The following is a 22,522-nucleotide window of genomic DNA, read 5'->3' on the forward strand; positions in this document are numbered from 1 at the left end:
AAAAATTGTATGTATAATCATTATACATATATGATTATATACGTATATATATAGTTTGACTTTGGATTAATGAAAATTTGATCGATAGAACATAATTACCTGACAGAAAAGAGGAAATTATGGCAATTTGAGATCAGAGAATATCCAAATATATAAGGATTTAAATCACTGCCAAGGAACACAGTGGAGAAGGGGAGGAAAAGAAAAATGACCCTAAAGCCTTGCCTCCAACTGATCATTTTCCTTTGCATTCTCTATTCCATTTTCTAAATTCATGTCAAATAGGGATACATGCTATAAAGAAAAATAAAGCAGGGCAAGAGAGCAGAGAGAGGAGGGAGATGTGGCTTTAGCAGAAAGATCACGGAAGACTTTATTGCACAGGTGACATTTGAGCAAAGACCAGAAGATCAGGTTGTGATGAAATAAGGAAGATGCTGCTGCAAAGCCTTCCCTCCAATGGATGAACACTATTTATTTATTTATTTTATTTTTTATTGGGGAACAGTGCATTTTTCCGGGGCCCATCAGTGCCAAGTCATTGTCTTTCAATCTAGTTGTGGAGGGTGCAGCTCACTGGCCCATGTGGAAATCGAACCGGCAACCCTGTTGTTCAGCACTCGCGCTCTAACCAACGGAGCCGTCCGGCCACCCCTGGATGAACTCTTTAATTGTAAACAATAAAGATGAAACCATAAGCAATATTATTTTAATTATATTTATATTCATAATTAAAATCAATCAACTGATTTTAAAAATCAATAAATTTGGGATACTTCTAAATAGACTGCCTGAATGTCAACACGAAAACTAATAAAACAAAATTGGCTTGGAAGACTTAGCCACTGATATTCCTCAAAAGGTTTCATGACTAAAGTACTTTTTAAAAAAGGTATAAGAAAGTCAGCAGAATGATTAGAACAATGTGATTCTTAGTCAAACTGGCATATCATACCAAAGATGACTTTGCTATTTTCCAAAGAATGGAATAATATCTATTAGTGAACAGGATTTTGATGGATTTAATAATAGAATGAGACAAAAAAAATCTCAAAACACAGTTACAAAATGGCGTACTCCTATCTAACATACTCTCTCATATTAAGTAGTGAGTGAATATGTACACTAATTATATATATATAATTGATAAAAGGGTGGATTATCAACACAAATTCTTCCGAGCAAAGTGCAAAGAATGCTTATTAGAATGCTTCCAATAAAGAAGAAAGTTGGTGAGTTTGACTTGTATTCTCTTTACAAAGCAAAGTGTTCAAAATTATTTGTTTGCATTTCTCTCAGATAGTCTAACATCTCAGACTGTCAGACAAACAGATACATAATATAATACTTGTTCTTCCATTTTTCAAGCGATAAATGATGTGCTGGGGCTTTGAATGCTCCAAACAGTGTATTTCTGGTGAAGTAACATCAAGATGCCACTTGGAATCTCTTTCTTAAAGTCAAAGTTGTCCTCTGAAAAGATTTAGGTGGATATTGTGAACCTGAAACACCAACCAAAAAATAATTCTTATTAAAATGTTAAAAATTCCAGCTCTCAAAAGGATTGTTTTGTACATTCCATGCAGATGATTTTTTTTTAAAGAAAAAACATTATTTTTATGTCACTTTTAAATAAACGAGAAAATGGTCATATGCAAACATTGCCATTTGGGGTGCTGAGAAGAAGGAAGGTGCTCCTCTCCTACCAAGCCCGGGTGCTGGCCATGTATCCTTCCATAGCTGGTGGGTTTGCAGGAAATTTCTCCCCAGAGATGGATCCCTAAGGCCCAGGAAGTTGAATAGGGAGGTCTGGCAGCTCTACTACTTCACAGGGGCAGAAGCAAAATCAGCTGCTTTCCCACTTGGGGACACCCCCTCAGCTTCTCCCTTCTTTTTTTGCTGCCACAGAACAAATATTGATAAGTTAATAGCTCCTGGTGCTTTTTGACTTAGAAGCAAAAGTAAGAAAGAGACCACATGTCTGCTTATCAGGGAAAAGAGATAAATAAATCCTCAGAAGTGGAGGAACATCTCTCCTAATGTACCCTCACGTCTATAAAAATGAAAAAGGCTTCTGATTATCAATAATAGGAGTTGTCACAAAGTGTTTGAGAAGAGACTACAATGACTTAGTATTTGGTGAAAAATTAAGAGTGCAGATTTCAAACAAATTCAGAACCCGGTTCCATCTCCTAACCTCTACTCTTGTGTGCCCAACCAACTAGCAGAAATCTCCATTTTGCACTCATGCTGCCATCCACACCTCCAAAATTAAATTCATCAGAATTCCCCGAGTTCCCTTTTTCAGCACCATCCACAGCATCATATTTATCAGCCTTCACTCCTTTCTCTCTCACATCCCACAGGATGTCCATCCTGATTCGGCGGTTCATGCTTCCTTCAGGATGCCTCTCTACCCCTTTACCCACCTGCATGTCCAGACAGGTGGCCCTGTTCACCCACACTCATAGCCCTTTCCTTCTTCCCCACTAGACTCAATGTTCCTTGACGCATAGACCAAAACGTCCTTGGTATTTGAATCTCAGCCTTTAGCACAGAACTTGGCGTAGAGTGAGCATTTAGTCCAGTGTTATTCATTAATAAACTAACTCAGATGTCTCCTTTCCCCTTGACCATCTACACTTAACGTTAAGAGCAATACCTGATAATATAGCATGGCTGTCGTTTAGAGAAAGAACTGTTGTCATTGACCATGACAACTAACACTGCTAGGGGAAAAAAAAGACAAAAAAGCAACCAAAAGGTACAGCAGCCTAGAGCTATTAAACATAGGAGAACAATCTCAATGGGCTAAAGAATCTTTGACATCACTGTTATAGAACTCTAGAAGGGCTGATGTAAACAGTGACAAACCTGTATTGTCCCAATGTTTAAGATTTGCTAAATTTAAAATTGTAATATATGAAGTATTTTGCTTAAAACAGCAAATTATCCTTTATATTTCAGGTGATCTATAATACAAATGTTCATAATTTTTGAGCAAACAATATCTGTCTGGCATCCCGCTAGGTCCTCTCTGTACATTTTCCCGATAATTATTTTATCCACCTAGCCCTTTATAAAAGAATAAACTGACACCCAGAGAGGTTGAGGCACCCCAAAGATTGCTCAGCTGGTAGGTGGTAGAGCCAGGATGGAAACAGCATTCAATTCCACAGTGGCACAGCTCGTGACAATGCTATGTTGCCTCTTTAAACTCAAATATTGATAGTAGTTTTGAAAATTAAAACCTCATTCGCTTGAATTCAGGTTACAAACTTTACTCTTCAAAGAGTATACTTATATGTAAAACTCTACATTATAAAATAATTAGAATATATGCAATAATTTTATCAAGCATTTTTCTAGGTAAATGTTCAAGGATAATCTAAGATTAGGGTTTAATCTAGAAGAAAAGGATAGAAACTCTACAGCAGAGAAAGACACTAATTTCTCCTAAGACTCACAACATATCATTTTCCTTTTTAAAGAGGGAGAGGCCCTAAGTTAATTAAGGACATTTAGGCATTTTTTTCCCCTTTACAGCCATCAGCAGCTAAGTGCTTCTCTTTGCAGTTTTGCCCTTTATAGAGATTTCTGAGTTCAGGGCATAGACCACAAACATTTGTTATTTCTTCTTATGTGGCCAAAACAGTCTTATCAAGGTAAAACACCTTCAATTTCTCTTTCCAAAAGTTGACTTCATACATTACATCATTTGTTTACACATGGAGAACACTGACCTGTCAGAAAACCTTGACCTGTCCAGGTATGACCAGCAAACTCCGTCAGTGTCAATGAACCTTTTTGAGGAATATCTGACTGTTAGAAGAAAAATAAAATGCGGGATGAGTTTTACTGTTTCATATATTTTAAAAACCCAAGTATAGTTAACACAGAACCTACCTGAAATGTATGGGTTGTGCTGGGCCTTGAAAACTGTTCCATGGTCAGAGATCTTTCTCGAAGAGGTGATCGTTCTATACTATCAGGTATTGCACTTAACACACGGTTTTGTGCATGTCTTCCTCTGTACTAAATGAAAGAGAGTATGTTCTTTTTTGAAAAAATGCAATCTTTAAAAAGACAAAAAAAATTTATATATGCTTCAGTCACTCATTTAGTCATTCATTTACTCGCTTATTTGAAAACTTATTTATATATTGCTAAGAACAAGGTCTACTAAGCATAAATATCAAAATATATTTCAATTGTGTAATTGCATTACTTAACCTAATAAAATGGCTGTGTCCTAATAGGTAAATATGGATTGAAAACCTTAACCACATAAAATTCTTCTTATTAAATTATAATAGAAATGTGATTCTGCATTTGTGAAGCATCAAACTTTTTTAAGGTGGTGTTTGCCTTCTTTTATGATTTCACTCTAAGCTACAATATTTTAAGTAAGGTTAAACATTAAAGCTTTGCCACTCTTGCCTTCTAGGATTGGGTTCTAGTGCTATGCTCAAGGAGGCACAGGGAATGCATAAGAAAACATTGCCTCAGTTGTTTTTCTGTCTCAGGACTTTATGTTCCCAGAACTGGAGGACACAAGTTACTTGTATCAGAGCAAAGTGAGCAGTCATTATAAAATCTGGTGATGTATATTACTAACAGCATACCTTCCCCAGACCTTTTGCAATTGTATGGCTGAGTTGATCTTGGGTAAAAAAGATATCACCTCTACATTGCAATAAACATGGGGAAGTTAGTTGTAAAAATGAGGGCTGATAAAAACAGCAGGGGTATTTTACAGAGTTAATTTATGCCAGGCATTATGTAACATCTATAAATTCATTTAATCCTTATAACAATTCTTTGAAGTAGGAATTATTATTACCCTTTTGTAGAAGGCAAAAATTGAGGCTCAGAGATTTATTTGAACCAAATTACGCAGAGTTTGTGTGTAGGACTGAAACACAGATCTTCCTGACCTCACCTTTATGCTATTTTCTCCACTACACATCCTGACCACCCGAGAGTTTCTTGACACCTACAGTTTCTAATTTAGTTGAAGCCATTTTTCATTTCACCAAATAATAAATTAACCCTCCCACCCCCTGTAAATTCTCATAAGCCATTTACTTTCAGGAAGCAGATTATGGAGACATTTTATGTTAATGGTTTCACTTCGAAACACCAAGATTATATTTTGTTTGTTTGTTTTCCAATAGGCTATCTAAATGGTGCACTTAAATATAACGACATCTGTCTTACAGACACAGGGAGAGATGCAGGAACTGCCACATTCTGTTCAGCAGTCTCTGAGCCTATTGGAGGTAACCTGCTCCGTGAGGTCTGGACTGGTGGGGAGGACACATGGTCTATGCCCGTTTGCCTGTAAATACAACAACATGTAACTGAGCACCGAGGTGCAAAGACAGACAGGACAGACCTTACCACAAAGCTCCTCACCTGAGCTGTTAATCACAGTCTGCCTTCCAAAAAGAAATGACCTGAATTTCAGGAAGACAAATGTGGAGAGGGGACTGCCCACCAGCTCCAGTCACCTTCTCCTTGTTTAACAATGACTGTCAATGCATATTTACTGAGTGCTCAGCTACGCTAGCCACTGTGCAGAACAGAGCAGTAATTGAAAGTCTAGTTCCTCTCCTTAAGGAGCTTACAAATTATTGGAAACGTGAAGTAATTAGAGCACAATGCAATGCAATTTATATAATAAAGTGCTATAGTATATGGTTCTGAAAATGGGTACTGTAGACATTTAGGGAATGGAGTGATCAATGAAGGACAAAAGTAGTTAGTATAAACGTGCAAGGCCTAGGTGAGGAAAACTACAAAACTTTATGTGAGGTCATAAAAGGACATGCAAAATATGTTCTTTAATGGGAAAACTAAGTATCATGAAAATGTCAGCTACCCCTACATTTTCAATAGATTTCATACTATGAAGTCCAATGTAACACTTTTAAAAATTTGACAACCATGTTATAAAGTTTATTTGTCAGGATGGGTGAGTAAATTTTAATAAAAGAAGGGAATGATAATAAAAGGCCTTCCCTACCAGATGTTAACACTGCAAAATTAAATTGTCTGGTTCATGCAGACAATAGAGATGAATATTCTAGAAACAGATTCTAATTTATTTATTAAATAATAAAGTCTTGAAAGAGTCCAATTACTGGTTAAGCAATGGCAGTTGCTTGTGCCTTCCGACCTTACAAGGGGACCTACGTACAGCTCCTTTAATAACTTCCGCCCTTGCTGATGGTCCAGGCTGTGGTCTCCAAACCTAGACAGCACCGTGGGGGTGCTTATGAGTTACTTAGCTGTGATACAGCTAAATTATACAGCTAAGTATACTACTGGAACAAAATTCATCTTAAATATTCAAATGTTAAATCTTCAATTCATGTTAAATATTCAAATTAATGAATTACTTAGAAAAGTGTCCACATAAATTTGATAGAGGATGCTTTGTCTGGAGTAATCCATAAGCTCTAAGTGACAAGCATCCCTGCCCGCTGTGACCTTTGGTTTACCATGAGAAAAAGAAGACTTACAGTTTTGTTCCCCTAAGAACTTCATCACTGTACACATTGGGGGTTTTCATTCTCTGTGAGTTTGCAGTAAGAGAAGGCAGCCACCTATGGGCCGGTGTTTTCTTTGCAGAAGTCTGTAGTCCTCGAGTATCTGAGATTCGTTCCAGGCGGTGCCGTGCCAAAGAAAGAGCACTGGCTCCTACGCCCAATGATTTGTCCTCTTGTTCGTTCCTGGTGGAGGTGGGGGGCAATAAAGTTAACTACTCAGATGTAAGCAATGCCACAGCAGGAGACATATATAATTGCCCAATACTACACACTGTCTATAACAGTGCCTGGCTCCTAAAAGGTATTCCTAACGATGTGTTGACAATCGTTTCCAATTCAAGTTCAATTTCTATGATGAATCACTAACAGGGAAAAAAAAGATCTTAGTTCCCATTGTTTGTATAGCCCCTAAGATTAAGACTTCACAGCTGTATTCCCTTTCTCTTATGTGCCCCAACCTAAGAGTAATCCTTTTATGTTTGATATTAGAACAGTGTTGTTATTCCTTCATGGGGTCTATATCCTGACCAGAACGTGCTCAGGCACACAGGCAGTAGGGAACTGAATGTGATTTTCACTTTTTCATGTCCTCTGTAATGTTCTATGTGCTCCTGTGTCTGTCGCAGGGAGGAGGCTGGGTGATTATTTCTTATACATACTGTGCTCTATCTGCAAAATAGGTAGGTCTCTGCTGAAGTGGTTTTGCTTGAATTATCATCACACCATTCAAATCACTATAAAAATTGTTAGAGAAGCGATGAATCTGAGAAAAGTGAAAAATGATAAAAATTAAAAAGCATCCAGTGCTATTGCAATTACTGATGCCTGTCAGAAATCGGCAAGAAAATGGCACAATTGAGCTGGCTAATTTGAGAACATTTTAATAAAGGGATTATTTTTTATAAAGAAGTGTGGAAAGAGAAATGAATAAGGAACAGCTTAATTGTCGGAAGCTTGTAACAGTGAGGACACATGGCCACACCCAGGCCGGGAGCAGTGAGGGAGAGGTTCCTGGAATCTGGAGAGGGTAGCTGCAAGAAGAAATGCCACCAATGTGTCAGACAAACCAAGAGAGAAGCAAAACAAGGCCCCACTCTCCCAACAGCTGCAGGGCAAGGGAGCCCTGTAATGCAGCCAGCTGCCAGGGCACACCTGGGTGAAGAAGGTACAGAGAGTATCTGGAGAAATACAACCAGGGTGTCCCAGCTCCTAACTGGTCTGCTTGCTTGGACCTGTTTTCTTATCCTGTCCGTCACATCTTGCCCCATTAGCTTCCCAGGAGAAGCCAGATCGTCTGGGAAAAACCTGAGCACCACATCTCAAAAGCTTACATTTGAATCCCAGTTCTGCTTCCTGGTTGGTGACCTCAAAAAGATTACTTTGGAGTTTCAATTCTTAAATGTTTTAATTGGGGATAAGGACACCTACTTTAGAGAGTTGTTATGAGAACTAAATTAGATAACATTGGTGAAAGCAGGAAGGAAGGGTTAAATAATCAGTTCTCTATTCGGTCCCTTAATATGTCAAACAAGGATTTAAAATAATATTTAGGGGGCCGGCCCGGTGGCTCAGGCGGTTAGAGCTCCATGCTCCTAACTCCGAAGGCTGCCAGTTCGATTCCCACATGGGCCAGTGGGCTCTCAACCACAAGGTTTGCCAGTTCAATCCCTCGAGTCCCACAAGGGATGGTGGGCTCTGCCCCCTGCAACTAAGATTGAACACGGCACCTTGAGCTGAGCTGCTGCTGAGCTCCCGGATGGCTCAGTTGGTTGGAGCATGTCCTCTCAACCACAAGGTTGCCGGTTCAACTCCCACAAGGGATGGTGGGCTGTGCCCCCTGCAACTAGCAACGGCAACTGGACCTGGAGCTGAGCTGCGCCCTCCACAACTAAGACTGAAAGAACAACAACTTGAAGCTGAACAGAACCCTCCACAACTAAGACTGAAAGGACAACAACTTGACTTCGACAAAAAAGTCCTGGGAGTGCACACTGTTCCCCTATAAAAAAAAAAAAAATCCTGTTCCCCTTCCCCAATAAAAAAAAATAATAATAATATTTAGATCTAGGCAAATAGGATATCTGAAACTAGAATTCTGTTCTAGTTCAACAGATGTAGCAACCACAATCACACTTTCCTCATGTTGAATATATAAAAAAGAAACGTTAAAGGAATAAATTAAAACCTACTATGATTACCATTAGGATGCTTTGATTATTTCAAATAGGTGCTATTAGTATTTAACTTTTACTTTTAACTTTTACTTTAACTTCATTTTCTTTCAGCATTTATCCAAATGCAAACCTCAAAATAGATGTAAAAAAATTTTTTTAAAGCTATAAAAACAAAATATCTGTAAAAAATTCCTTAGACCTTAAATTTTCCATATTTCTCAAGTTTATTTTGCCTGACATTTAAAGGTTATTTTCTATGTCATTATCAACTGTTCATTTTTACACAATTCATACTTCATATTTGAATGTGCAAAGTAGGAAATACTGTTGAACCACTCAGAGCAGTTTCAAGAGACCAGAAAAATACAATAAGCCAGTAGTGATTCCAAAAGTTTCTTGTGAATAGCAAAAGCAAAGAAGACTTATTATAAAGTCTTTACACCACAAAATAGAAAAATCCTATTAGATATTTCTGTTTTAAACCACTGCTCCCTGAACCACGTGCCCTATTCAGGCATATGTCCTTTCAAACTTACAAACATGTTGTTTATTTGCACCTATGCTGGTGCATATTTGTGTCTCTGTCTTGAATGTCCTCCCTTTTCTTTTTCAGCTTAACAAATCTTGTCTATCATTTAGGATTTAGTTAAGTTAATAAATTTAGTTAGTTAATAGAAACTAACACTATTGAGTGCCTATGCTATGCCACACATCTTATCTCCTTTAATTCTTACAGCTTCCTACCTCACAGAACCCACATATAGTAAAACTGAAGTTTTGAGAGAAAGGGACTGATTCAAGACCAAAAAGCCAATAAATTCTGATGTCAGGCTCCAAACTTGCAATCTATACCCAAAGCTCAAACTCTCATCCACTCTATTATGTACTAGGTTATCTCATCTTGTGTGTGTGTGTGTGTGTGTGTGTGTGTGTGTGTGTGTGTGTGTAGTATTGTTTGGCATGGCTGGACTCCCTCCAACGAAATTGTATGTACCTCAAGACCAGGAATCCTCTCTTACCCCTTTTTTCTGCTCCGTCATACAAAATGGACTGTGCAAAACATAAAGCCCAAAGTCCTTAGCACTACTGAGTGAGCTTGTCTTTTCCAGCCTCATCTCCCACCAGATCGTTGAATAAGAATGCAATTCAAGAAAAATTTACTGTGTTAGTTAGTTGCCAGGTTCTTTGTTAAGAGCTCTCACATATTTATATGATTTTAACCTTACAACACTTCTTTGAACATATTATTATCCTCATTCTATAGAAAAGGAAACTAAAGTTTAGAAAAGTTAAACATGTCCAAATAATTCCCCTTAGAGGTCTCTTGATTCCAAATGCCCTGGTTTTACCACAATGCCTCTGCTGGTCCCAGGATCCCATCTGCTAACCCGCAGTCTAATCACTGTTTTCCCAACACACCCCCTCTTTCATTCCTTCATGCCTTTGTCTGGCCTGAAATGACCCGCACAGACTTCCTACCCATGAAAGTCCTGCTCATTTCTCCATGTTTCTGCTCCAATTTCACCTCCAACCTAAAAGATCAAGCCTCCAGCTCCAGTCAGGATAAATCATTCTCTCCTTTATTCTCCTGTGACACTTTTTTTGCATGTCACTCACAGAATACATTGCATCTGACTTGTTTTATACTTTTTGTTTTACTAGGTCAGAGACTATGTTTTGCTCATCTACATATCTCGTCAAAACACCTAATACAGTTCACTTAACACAAAATCAATAAATGTTGAATGAACCCAATGTATACTGATTGACTGTTTTATCACCTTGGTAGGAAGAGAGGAGAACATTTGTAACCAGCAAATTGTCTAGAAATATTGGAGAAAAACATTTTTTCTCTTCAAAAATAGGAAATAGCTCTGTAGCTCAAAGCAGGTTGAGTCTCAAATCTGAGAGACCCTCCTCTATTAAAGAATATGGTGAGTCTATTAAACTCCAGGAAATAATTATTTTTAAATTTTAATATTATTGACAAACAGACCCAAATATCTTGACAATAAAATTTAATAGAATGGTAGTGTTGACAAACTGAGCCAGAGATATAAAAATTGCAGGAGAGAGACTAGTAAGGTATCTACCTGAGCTGGATTAAGATGAGAATTCAGGGACATACTTCGATTTTCAGAACTTCTGGATGGAGGAACACTTGATACATCAGTATTAATACGGGAAATGAGTAGATGTGAAGATTTAGTATCAGCTACTCTCAATTTTTCTTTCTGTTTTTTTCTTCCTGTGTCAACAGAAAAATCAATGTTATTAAGAAACATATTTTCTATCATGTGTACTTAAAATTCACTGTTCAAAGAGAACATTTGTTCTTGAATAACCATGAGTCTGCTATGGCCACTGACCCTTGCTACAGAGAGCAGACACCCCACAGAACAATTGGCTGATATGACACTTTTCCACAAGCACATAATGAAATGTCTATCATTTCAGTGGTTGGTAGAAAAATAGATATTATAGATTGGAGCAAGAAAGATTCTTGGTATTTTATAATATTCCAACTAATCTCTTTGGTTGGAAAAATAACAATATTTAAATTAACATGATTATTATTATTGCTGTGTTTGTCCAAATTGATTCCATAACACCAGTCATTAATGTCCACCAGAAACATTTCTATGATTCATTTCTACTCAATTTCAAGTAGTTTAGAAACACTTTATAAGGTTAAATGAAGTGATTATTAAATTAGTTATGTATACATTTACTTTATAAATATCACAAAGAATTAAAAACCAGTATCCCACTATTAGAGATTAGTTAGTAGGTAAGTTTTCTTTTCTTTTTTTTTTTTTTTACCATAATACAATTTAAAAAAAGTGACTTCTAGCTTCTCTCTTCTGTATTTCTGTGTTTTTTCCAGAGTGTACATATATTATTTTTTATAACTCTAAAAGAACCATGTCCTTTTTGAAAAGTACAATTCACTTGTGAATGAAGGCAGAAAATCCACTTCCCTCTCACCTTAGTCATGTCCTAGGTATGGCCAGGTTGGGGGGTGGGGGGTGAACACAAAGCTGAGAAACAGGGGTCTTTTTTTCTTTTCATTAAGGTGTGTTCTGTAATTAAGTACCTGTGAGTGTAATTTCCCAGTTTTTTCTAATCAGCTCTTTCAATATTTCCACCACATTTGTCCAGACGTAATCAAACACTTCTGCAGCCACGGCGTCTTTGATACAGTCATGAGGGGAAACGGGAGGTAATCCATGTTTATGCCATGCCCTACGATGGTGAGCTGAGTTTTGTTCAACACATACATCATCACTAAGGACAAAACCCGTTCTAATTAGTTAAAGTATCAATGGTTAAAGTTAAAATAATGCTATCCATCTATCTAATATGCATGCATACATGCACATTATACATATATAAATAAATATAACATTCTTTTGTAAACAGCACATTGTTATTTTTTTAATGTATCAATTTTCAGTCATGAGGCAAATTTTTATTATACAGTATTACGGAGACTGGACCTTCCCTTTTGCCCTTCTGGGCAGCTAGGTATAGGGTACCAAGAGCATCCCGGAATAAAGGCCACAAGTAGCTTTGCCCACTTTCACCAGCATGCTGAACACAATTCTTGTTTTCTATCTGTGCCATGTGATAAAAAAGAAACGGAAACACTGCTCTAGCATATACACTTCCTGTTAGGAATCTAAAAATTTTTTGCATCACACTACTCTTCAAAGAATGGAAAATCTTTTGGATAAGTAAAAAATACACAAAATGCGAAATGAGCATATAGTCAAAATAAATGCCAAATAAATTCATATTATTATACTGTTAAGCTGATTTCAAGTAAAATTCTATTTACTCTTTTTTGTCAAAAGCGAAATATTCTTCAATCCTTCCATCTGCGTCATAGACCTCTTCTTGCAGGGATGAACATGCCAGTAGGTTAGCCAGTCCTGTGCAGTCCAGGCCTGGCAGCGCAGGGGCTACAAGTGCTGCTGGGAGTATGTGAGAGCCAGAGATGCACAATCTACAGGGAAAGCAGATTCTCCATGAGTTTGTAGAACATCAGGAATACAATGTTTGCATGATTATGGTGGGTCTTCAAATTATCCATAAAGCATAGAATCCCCCCCCAAAAAAAAAAAAATCACTAAATATTACATTCAACACATCATATCCTTAACAGAAACATTTTTAACACAGGAATCATTAAAAATGTTAAGGGCTTCTTGAAAGCCTCAATTATTCTGTGTTTGTATCCTCTCTACTATAATGAAAAGATGTCATGGCACAGTCCCAAATACTATGTGTGACTGGCATAGAGGGATTTATCAAAATCTGTTAGTGAGCAAAAGAAAAAATGATGGAGTTTTATTTCTTCTGCTGCTACTGCCTTGGGGCTTAGGATCCATCACAATGAAGCAGTTTTTGATTTTTCATCTAGCCCACCTTTCAGAAAGTCTTTGAAACAAAAGTTGAAAAGTTAACTCCCTTGGTATCTGTATTATACACACATCATCATCATCATCATCATCAATTTAGAATCAGAAATATCTTGTGAAAAAAATACTCTGTACTTACCCTTCACTGAAATCTAAACTTCCAATTGATGGAGCCGAGGCTCATGGCTGAGACAGACATGAAAAAGTGTAACTAAAATGCAATTAAAAATACTTTTGAAAGCAACTTATAGGAACATACTCTCTGATGTTGCTGTTGGGTTCACAGGCATCCGAAAAGCGTTCGTGGACTGCACAAGGAGGCTCGCTGCCCTGGAAGTGGCGGACCCCTTCATCAGTTGGCAGGAGGAGCTGTCTTCCCAATATTCTGCATGTTAAAAAAAGGAAAAGAAAAGAAGCTACTAATATTTTTTTATTGGAAAAGGGAAAAGTATTTTGCAGTGTTAAAAGTCAAATAAAATAATATCACGAAGGAGCATCTATGAAGCAGTCAGATACTTATTGGTACATGTGATGCATCATGGTATCACAGAAAGAGCACAGGCTTTGAAGGAGCAGGCCAAGCTGTTCTTGCGACAATGAGGAAACTGGAGACAAAGTTCTCAGGCTCACTAAGACAATGATTTCCTTTGTTTGATTGTGGATGCAAGATAGAGTAATAATATCACCTTGTCAGACTGATGAGTGACTTAGGGATAATGTATATCAGATCCGAACATCTAGGGTAATTCTAGGCACACAGAAGCTCTCTCTAAATGTTAACTAATATCACATAACGAATAAAAATATATAAATATATAGACTTGGCTTATGTTCCTTGCGATCTTTCTTTTTCCAACCGCCCCTCCTTCATTTTTATTATAACTGCATAAGACAACTGGGACGGGGGCCAGTCTGAGCTCCTGACATTTCAGTAAGTGCTCCAGGCCTAGGACAGTAAGCATTCACAATTAATATCTCATTGACATATTATAATATATCTTTAAGGCAGGGGGCTTATGAAGGATTCAAAAGAAAATAAAAACTTAGTCAAGATTTTTTTGAAAAGGTACCTAGTTGAGGTAACAAGAAGATCCACTGACAATTCTATGAGCGTTCTCATGTATTCTCCCCAGAAAATGAGCTGGATTTGCTTCTCACAAATTAAAATGCCCTTGAGTATTGGAACGTCTCCATGTTACCTCAGAAACCATTTCAAAGGATGTGATTTCTCAGTAAAGGACATGTGTTCTGGATACATATTTTGACTGGGCAAGTGCTTTTAGTCAAAATGTACTAATAGTATTAAACAATCGGGAGTGGGCAGTTCCAAAAACCATTCCAGAGAATTGTTATGAAAAACTCCCTACCTCAGATGGATGGATCTTCTTGACCACTCACTGCATTCAGCCAACAGGTTCTGGATCTGAGGGCTCACTTTCCCTTCAAATAACATTTCCTCGACCTCCCAGAATAACTGCTGTACTTTCTGTGCATTGACTTTGTCAAAATCCTAAAACAGAAATGCACATTTATTTTACAAGACTAGAAGTTGTAGAAATATCAGCTTCATGATCAATGATACTTACAAATTTAAAGTACCCATTACATAGGAGTATGACATGATCAAAAGAAACTGGACTTTAAGGCCAGACACACCAGCGCTCCAATTTTTAATCTGATAAATTACATCCCACTCTGAGCTTCAGTTTCTTCAACTGTTAATTTCTACCACATGAGCTGAGATTTTTGAGATTTTACATAGATTTTATATACATATTTACAGACATTGATCTACTCATACACCTATATTTCTATGTTCGCTCTCTCTCTCTCTCAGACACACACACACACACACACACACACACACACACACTTTCTTCATATACTTGGGTGTGACATATCTAAGCACATCTGCAAAATACACTTTGTTTTCTAATGATGATACCACTAAAAAGGAAAATTACTCTTTCAGAAAGGGCTACTCACATTCTATTAATCAGTGAAAAAAAAAAAAAAAAATCCCGCTATCCTAAGAAGCAGGGCTATTAGGTGGAGGCCAGAGTATTAATTTTTCCTGCCTGACCTTAAGAGGTTCTTGGGCTGTGGCTGCAGTGAACTGCGGGTGAGAAAACCTTTCAGCCTTTCTCGGTGTTGTGGATTGTTGCAAAGTTCAACAGTCCTATAGCCCTCAGGACCAATGAGGAGACTGTGAATATTACCATAATTGGGAAAACCAACACTAGGTAGGCAGCCTCCAGTGCAAAAGCCCTAGTTACATTTTGTTCCAGCGGTGTGTGAACCTGACACCTAATCCACAACCCTGAGCAACCACGTGCATATTCAGTCTGACATACCTGATCCCAAATGATCAATTCAGGTGGATTTTCCTGGAATGCTATTTAGTATTTTCTGGGTTATTTCTTCTCTTCAATTGATAATAAACTAGATTCCCATGTTGCAGGGGAGTTATCTCTTTTAAAAGCAAATAAGGAGAAAACCAATAATATTTGTCTCCTAGGGGGGATTAGGTAGCTTGGGGCCTAGAAGAGGGCTTACTTTCAAATTGTCTCTTTTGCATTTTGTTGCTTTTGCAAATACTACCCATCAAAAAGTAAATAAAAGTATTTCAATTAAAAGCAACTGTAGGTTCTGGAGTAATTTAAATTCTATAAACAGAAATCATAAGAATCTCTATGGATAATGACATGAAAATGATATGAATCTGAGAATTTGGAGGGTATGAAGCAATGGTTCTCGGCCTTCTTACCATTGGCATATTTGTGACAAAAGCATGTGAATGGGGTGGCAGGGAGTTGATGTGAGGTGAGCGCTGTTTATCAGAAGTGAAAGAGTCCCATCTGTTTGTAAGTCCTGAGTGACTCAGAGCTGACATCCTCCAGTCTCCCTTCCCACACCCTCCTCCCTCCCAGCATTTGAAAATCACAGCTGTAAAACCAGAGGAGGAAGGGGAGCCCAACCAGATGTGTAGTGATTACTGGAAAACTGCTTTTAAACAGAGCAAAGACTCAGCCATAAAAAAAAAAAAAAAAAAAAAAAAAAAAAAGAGGGTGAGGGTGGGGGAGGAAGGAAGGAAGGAAGGAAGGAAGGAAAAGGGGGAGAGAGAGAGAGAGGGAGGGGAGAGGAGGGGAGGGGAGGGGAGGAGAGGGGAGGGGAGGGGAGGGGGAGAGAGAGAGAGGGAGAGAGAGAGAGAGAGAGGGAGAGAGAGAAAAGAAAGAGTACCATTTGCAACAACATGGATGGACCTAGAGGGTATTATGCTAAGTGAAATAAGTCGGACACAGAAAGAGGGATATCTATAATCTCTCTTCTATGTGGAATCTAAAGAACAAAATTAAAAAATCAAAACAGAGACAGGCTCATAGATACAGAGAACAAACTGATGGTTGCCAGAGGTGAGAAGAGTGGGAGGGGGCTGGGTGAGAAAGGTGAAGGGATTAAGAAGTACAAATTGGTAATTACAAAATAGTCATGGGGATATAAAGTAAAGCATAGGGCATACAGTCAATGATATAATAACTATGTATAATGCCAGGTGGGTACTAGACTAGTCAGGGGGATCACTTAAATTATATAAATGTCTAACACTATGCTGTACCCCTGAAACTAATATAAAATATTATTGAATGTCAAATGTAACTTAGAAATAAATAAATAAATTAATTAATTAAAAAAAGAGAGAGCAAAGGAAAACAGAACTCAAGAAAAGGAGCAGGAATAAGAACATCAAAAGTGCTATGGTGGAGGAACGTTCCAGACACAAGGCTTCACAAAAGGCTGTGACCAGGGTTAGCAAGGGCACTTGAGGGACTAAAGAGGCAGGAGACTGTGCAATCAGCCGTGTGTCCAAAAAAAGCCTGAGCTGTAGATTAAAAGCTCACCCAGCTAAGAATACCACTCCTGAGAAGAACAAAAATAGGGCTACTTTCTGCTAGGGTTAGAAGGGGAAAGTAAAACATCTGACTTAGAAATTCTCTAATTCTCTAATCACCATGATTCTCTAATCATGGTGATTTTTTTGCAGTTTTTACTTTCTCCCAAATTTTCCTCTTATTTGAGTTCCTACTTGTCAGAGTCTGTCCTGATTTTACACCTATACATATCATACAAGAAATCATATATAACACACCGAGGGGGCGGGTTAGGAGGTAGAAAAAAGAAAACTATCAACAGCTAAAACTCTGAGTTATGAGATTATGACTGATTTTTGTTTTTCCTGATATCTTCTGTATTTTTAAGTTCTTATGTGTGACATGTGAATGCTTACATAGGTATGTGTGTCATAAGTAATGCTTTTAAAATTGGTAAAGAGATTTGTTTTTTAAATAAGAAAGCAACTCTTCATTATAAATTGTAATCATGGGATTATCCAAAGTATTCTAAGACACACATCATCTCTCCAAGAGTAAATGGAGCTCCTCTCGGTAGATAAACCAGTGGTGGAACTACGCGTCTCAGATGAAGGGCTGTGGGCTTCTGTGTGTGTGAGGCTTCCACTGGATGAAAATGATGACACAGATTCACTGCAGAAACAAAGGAAAGTAATATAAACAACATTTCCAGGGGAAAGGTTATATTTACAAGGGGCTTTACTTCTCTGAGCCCCTTCCTTTTTCTTTCTTTAAATACATCTGTTAATTTCACATTATACCAATTTAAAAATATTTATTTAGTTTACTCACTAGGCTAAAAATAAAACAGCTTTTTTACTTTTACAAATTCATGGCCAATCACTGTGTTTTTTTTCCCCCATATTCCTTATGAGCATGTTTGATTTCGCAATCGGAAACATTTAACAGGCTAATTCTTACCAGATACGTGTATATTTATCAATGGCTTTCTGCACATTTCTTGTAAAGTGTGTAGGTAAAGGATCTTTGCTTTTCACAGCAAAATTGTGCTTTCCAGATCCTTCTGATAGTCCTCTTCTGAAAAATAAAATATGAAAAGTATCGCTAATGTTATGATTTTATTTAATAAGGCTTTTAAATTTTATTTTGTATAAAGTTATTACCTTCTTCCTGCCCTGTCTCCCTAAACATACACACGTGCAATACACATACAGACAAGCACATACCACATATCCTCAAGAAATTGAGGCCTAAGACATTACTATTTACTGTCTTAGAATCAAGGTTGACATTAACCTACATGCACCTTTATATAAACTGAAAAAAAAAAAAAAAAGAGTTTTGCAACTTAGCCAGGCTAAAAGTTACGCAAAATTCTGGGCAGATAGATATAGCCTGACTCCATGGCATGAATTGGCGAGTAAAACATGACTTCTGATTTCAGGTTCCACCCGTCCCTTTAACAGGTATCCTTCGCTTGCAAAAGCCAGCCAGGCTCCCAGGAAAATGTCTATAATTCCATGTAATTCTGAAATACATCTAATTCTTTTGAATCACTAAACACATAAATAAATAAATAAATGTCTGAAACACACAAACAATAACTCACTTTAGTTTGGCATTGTTGTTTGGTGTGTAGCCTAATTTGTAGAGTTTTAAAATATTAAAATTAATGTAAAACTAAAACAAAAGAAATCTCTACATTTTAAATAAGGTATTAAACCTGGCTAGTGTAGTACAGCGTTAATCATTAAAATACCCTTTCAATGAACCTCTTAAAACATTTACTTCCCTCTAGTCAAAATACCTTCCCAATGTTTTACCTTCCCAATATTTCTATTCTTTTATAAAAATCATATTTTCTTAGACAAATGTTGTATCTTATATTAATTTAAAATATGATAATGGTTTGGGAAAAAAGTCAACTTGCAATATTTCTAACAGGGACACCACTCTAGCATTCATTAAAATAAAACTTTGCTTTCACTTTCAATTGAAATGGTACCTAATTTTCAACATTTGCATTTCTGAATGTAAATGGAGTTTTTAAAAATATTAATACATGAGAATAAATTCTGCCCTTAGTTATATATTTATAGGTACTTTTCAACAAAGGGAATTTTAAAAACAAATGAATTACTATAAACAGAGGTTAGCTGAACTTCTGACTTTCAAAAATGTCCTGTACAAGAAAGAATTATGATTTTTTTCCTCTCCTATATAGCTCATATATCTTAAGTACAACCAAGCAATTCTGAGGATAAAGGCGTTAAAGGGTATCAGAGGAAAAATATAGGACATGAAAGCATGAAAGCTTAACAAACTGCTTTACCTTTAGCCCTGTTCAGTTGTTTTAAAACCATCAATTATTTGTCATTTACACATGACTCAAAAACTTCAGATAAACATACAAAACACTTAAGACATAAGAGAAGTAATCAACTAAAAATTACATCAAACAGATCTGCTTTGAACATTAAGAAATATATACTGGTATATGAATTAATTGGCTTATTATTGAGTAATAATTTATTCCTATAATAATAATGGTGGGTTCAAATCTTGCTCTGCCACTGACAGGCTGTATCCTTTGAGCAAGCAGCTTGGTGCACTCTGCCATTTCTCTTCTCCTGGACTCAATATGCATATCTGTAAAACAGTGACAATACTGTCAACTCTTTTGTACAGTTATTGTGAGACAGATTAGATAAAGGGTGTGCAGTGTCTACATATTCCGTGCTAGATACATCAGACTTACTGTGCTCGATGCTATTATTGTTAGCACACACTACTCCATGACAACACTGTGCTTTTGGTAATTTGCACCTCCCACAGCATTTCTTTCAATAGTTTTTATTGTGATGACCTTGATACTTCATTAGTTTTCTTTATCTGTAGCACCTAAAGTGATTCCTGTCACACAGATATGTTCTATGCTTATTGAAAGAACCAACAGAGATTAGTGACTCTAACAAAGAACATGTTTTTGCTCTATAATTACTCTGAATATTCATGCTTAATTAAAAAAAAAAAAAGATTCCACTGTGACCAGACATGAAATTATTCTCCAAATTCAAGACGTTTCTGGAGAATCTTTTATCCTTTATAAAGAAGAAAAATTACAGTTTAGAGTAGTTGATTTCTCCAAAAATGACTTTTACAACCAAATAGATCATCTGCTGCACTCATTTTCACTTCTCTTTCTTCTTGTGCTTCCTCTTTTTTTATGCAACTTGAAAACTAAATTCACTAATCAGACACATGCCCATTTGTTTGTTTCCAATGAACAATAATTTCTTCCTCCAGAAAATTCACCCTTTGTGCGGGTGGGGAAGAGGGACAGTCTTCAAACTAAAAAGAAAATTATTTACAAAATGGAAGAAGTAATTTTTATATTCACATTATATATCCTTGCCAAATGGGCATTCCTATCACTTCAAAGTGAGTGAGGACAGGAGGTCTTCAAGATGCAGGGGTGCTGGGGTGGGGGGGTGGGGGAATTACTATAAAATGGATGCCTTGAAACAACCATCTACTTCCACATCATTTCTCCTTTTTTCTCCTCTGCTGTTCCCTGCTTCTTCCAAGGCTCTACACTTCTGTGGAACTTCTTGAATGTCAGAGTTCAGTGTAATGACATATACATTTCACCACAGAATCTAAAGAATTCTTAAGAGGAATTTGAGCCCATTCATTCAATGACTGCCCAAAAGATAGGGATGGAGCTGGTCCTAGGACCCAGGCCACCTGACCTGGGTGTCTCTCTAGGAACCACAAGTTATTCACATTATAAACTAAAAACAAAATCTGTATAATTTGCCTTTTTCTTTTTCTGTCTTGTTTTGATTCTTTGGTTTCTCTGTCCTCCAACCATGCCTTATACTGTTATTTCATGCATAATATTGAACGTCTTTAATTGCCTGTAAACACTCAACTCCTACGTAAGCCATACAATCTAAGTAAGTGTACACAACATACAGATGTGTCCTACAAATATCTCATAATTTGAATGTGGTGGAAAGTTTATTAAGCTCTTATTACATAATACATAGACATATGACAGATATATACTAGTTCGTATCTCTACTGTTTATATTTTAGAGATGATAGAATTCAGCTACTCAGTACATTTAAGGCTGTTCATTTGCAGATAGGACCTAGTTTTTACAGTAGACTGAAGTGCAACAACTGAACCATGTTGTACTAATTTGTTGGTACATCAAAGTTAAGGCTAAATCTCAATCTCCATGAATCACTCCAGTCTAGTGTTCAAATGAATGACTCGATCATACACTTTTATTTTAAAACGCTGCCTCTTGGTAGCCCACAAACCTCTGCCACTTTGACTTGTAGAAATTCAAGTATTAAACAGTGATTAGAGCTTTCAAAATTTTGTATTTCTGCGTAAAAGGATTGTCTGAAATGAGCACTGTATTCTGAACGCGTTAGAATGCAGGATGATTTTCCGGAATGGACTGGCCATCAAGAGGCTGCTCCTCCTATAAAGCACTCATGCTGCCTTGACTTAATATAAGATCACCCTATAAATAATCTTGGCTCTCGGGAGAAGTCATCTCAGATGTGATGGATGCTTCTCAGAGCATGTGAACAACTTCACTTGGGAAGGCTGGATGAAGTCACCACGAGAGATTTCATGAATGGATGAAAGGAACAGACCAGATGGATCCCAGCTTTGCAAGCAGAAAAAAAAAAAAAAAGAATCACGCACATGGCACAAGAATACGACACGACAGAGTTCATCCCACTTCCTTTCCAGATCAAGACTTACCCAATCACAATCAGCCCAAGGCCTGCACTGACGTCCCCGGGGCCGGGCCCCGCACCTCGAGGCCTGGGAGCCAACCGGCGCGGATACCCCGCGCAGGCCCCCTGCAGGCGGCGGGCGACCGCGCGCCCCCGCGCCCCCGGGGCCTCAGCTCTCCGCCCACCCAGCGCGGCGCCTTCGACTCCGCTAGTCCCGCACGTGCCGCCGAGTCGCGTCCGGGAACAGCGAGCCTTGAGCAGCTCGGCTAGGGGCGCTCCTGGCCAGGTCTGCGCAGCCCATGGGCGCGGCTGCTCCTACAGCGCCCAGGGCTGCTTCGCCCTCCGGATCCTTCAACCCCGCAAGGACCAGATTCCGGCACCGCGGGGCAACGCCTCCGTCCCCTCCGCGCACGCCCTTCCCCCTCCTGTCCGGGTCGCGTCGTCCTCCACAGAGGTCGCGCTGGGCCAGGCGGTGGGTCCCCAGCGCCCCCGCTTCCAAAATCTGGTCGGGCTTCCTGCCCCCATCCGCTGTCTCCCTGCCCTCTGAACACCTCCCACTTTCCCAGGACCCTGACCTCTGGAAAAGCACGTGGTTCTCCCTTCCCTCAGCCAGAGGCCAGATTTCATAATCCAGGGACCTGAGTTTTGGCCACAGGCCACTCAGCCTCCTGGCACGCGCCCCACCGCCCTCTCCTGGCCTCCAATGAGCATTGGTCTGGCATTCCCACTGCAACCCG

The 22,522-nt window shown here is 38.2% G+C and overlaps 1 protein-coding gene across 3 annotated transcripts in view; it reads right to left on the reverse strand.

Annotated features, from left to right (window-relative positions):
• Positions 1–704: 704 nt before the first annotated feature.
• The window catches only part of FAM149A (family with sequence similarity 149 member A), a 40,943-nt gene continuing 19,125 nt past the window's right edge, over positions 705–22,522 (reverse strand). The window contains exons 1-15 of one of the 3 annotated variants that reach the window (XM_074329775.1): positions 21,811–21,954; positions 19,600–19,670; positions 17,982–18,098; positions 17,561–17,693; positions 14,520–14,662; positions 13,412–13,537; positions 12,570–12,737; positions 11,826–12,016; positions 10,822–10,976; positions 7,214–7,317; positions 6,528–6,737; positions 5,221–5,341; positions 3,907–4,035; positions 3,744–3,822; positions 705–1,502 (exon numbers count right to left, since the gene is read on the reverse strand). In XM_074329775.1, coding sequence (XP_074185876.1) covers positions 1,429–1,502; positions 3,744–3,822; positions 3,907–4,035; positions 5,221–5,341; positions 6,528–6,737; positions 7,214–7,317; positions 10,822–10,976; positions 11,826–12,016; positions 12,570–12,737; positions 13,412–13,537; positions 14,520–14,605 — 1,443 coding nt within the window. In that variant the 5' untranslated portion in view covers positions 14,606–14,662; positions 17,561–17,693; positions 17,982–18,098; positions 19,600–19,670; positions 21,811–21,954 and the 3' untranslated portion in view covers positions 705–1,428. Of the gene's footprint in view, positions 1,503–3,743; positions 3,823–3,906; positions 4,036–5,220; positions 5,342–6,527; positions 6,738–7,213; positions 7,318–10,821; positions 10,977–11,825; positions 12,017–12,569; positions 12,738–13,411; positions 13,538–14,519; positions 14,663–17,560; positions 17,694–17,981; positions 18,099–19,599; positions 19,671–21,810; positions 22,370–22,522 lie in introns of those variants that run through there. The other 2 variants (XM_074329774.1, XM_019736067.2) reach the window with 2 other exon arrangements.

Source organism: Rhinolophus sinicus, linkage group LG04 (genome assembly GCF_036562045.2).
Source record: "Rhinolophus sinicus isolate RSC01 linkage group LG04, ASM3656204v1, whole genome shotgun sequence".
NCBI classification, from domain to species: Eukaryota; Metazoa; Chordata; class Mammalia; order Chiroptera; family Rhinolophidae; genus Rhinolophus; species Rhinolophus sinicus.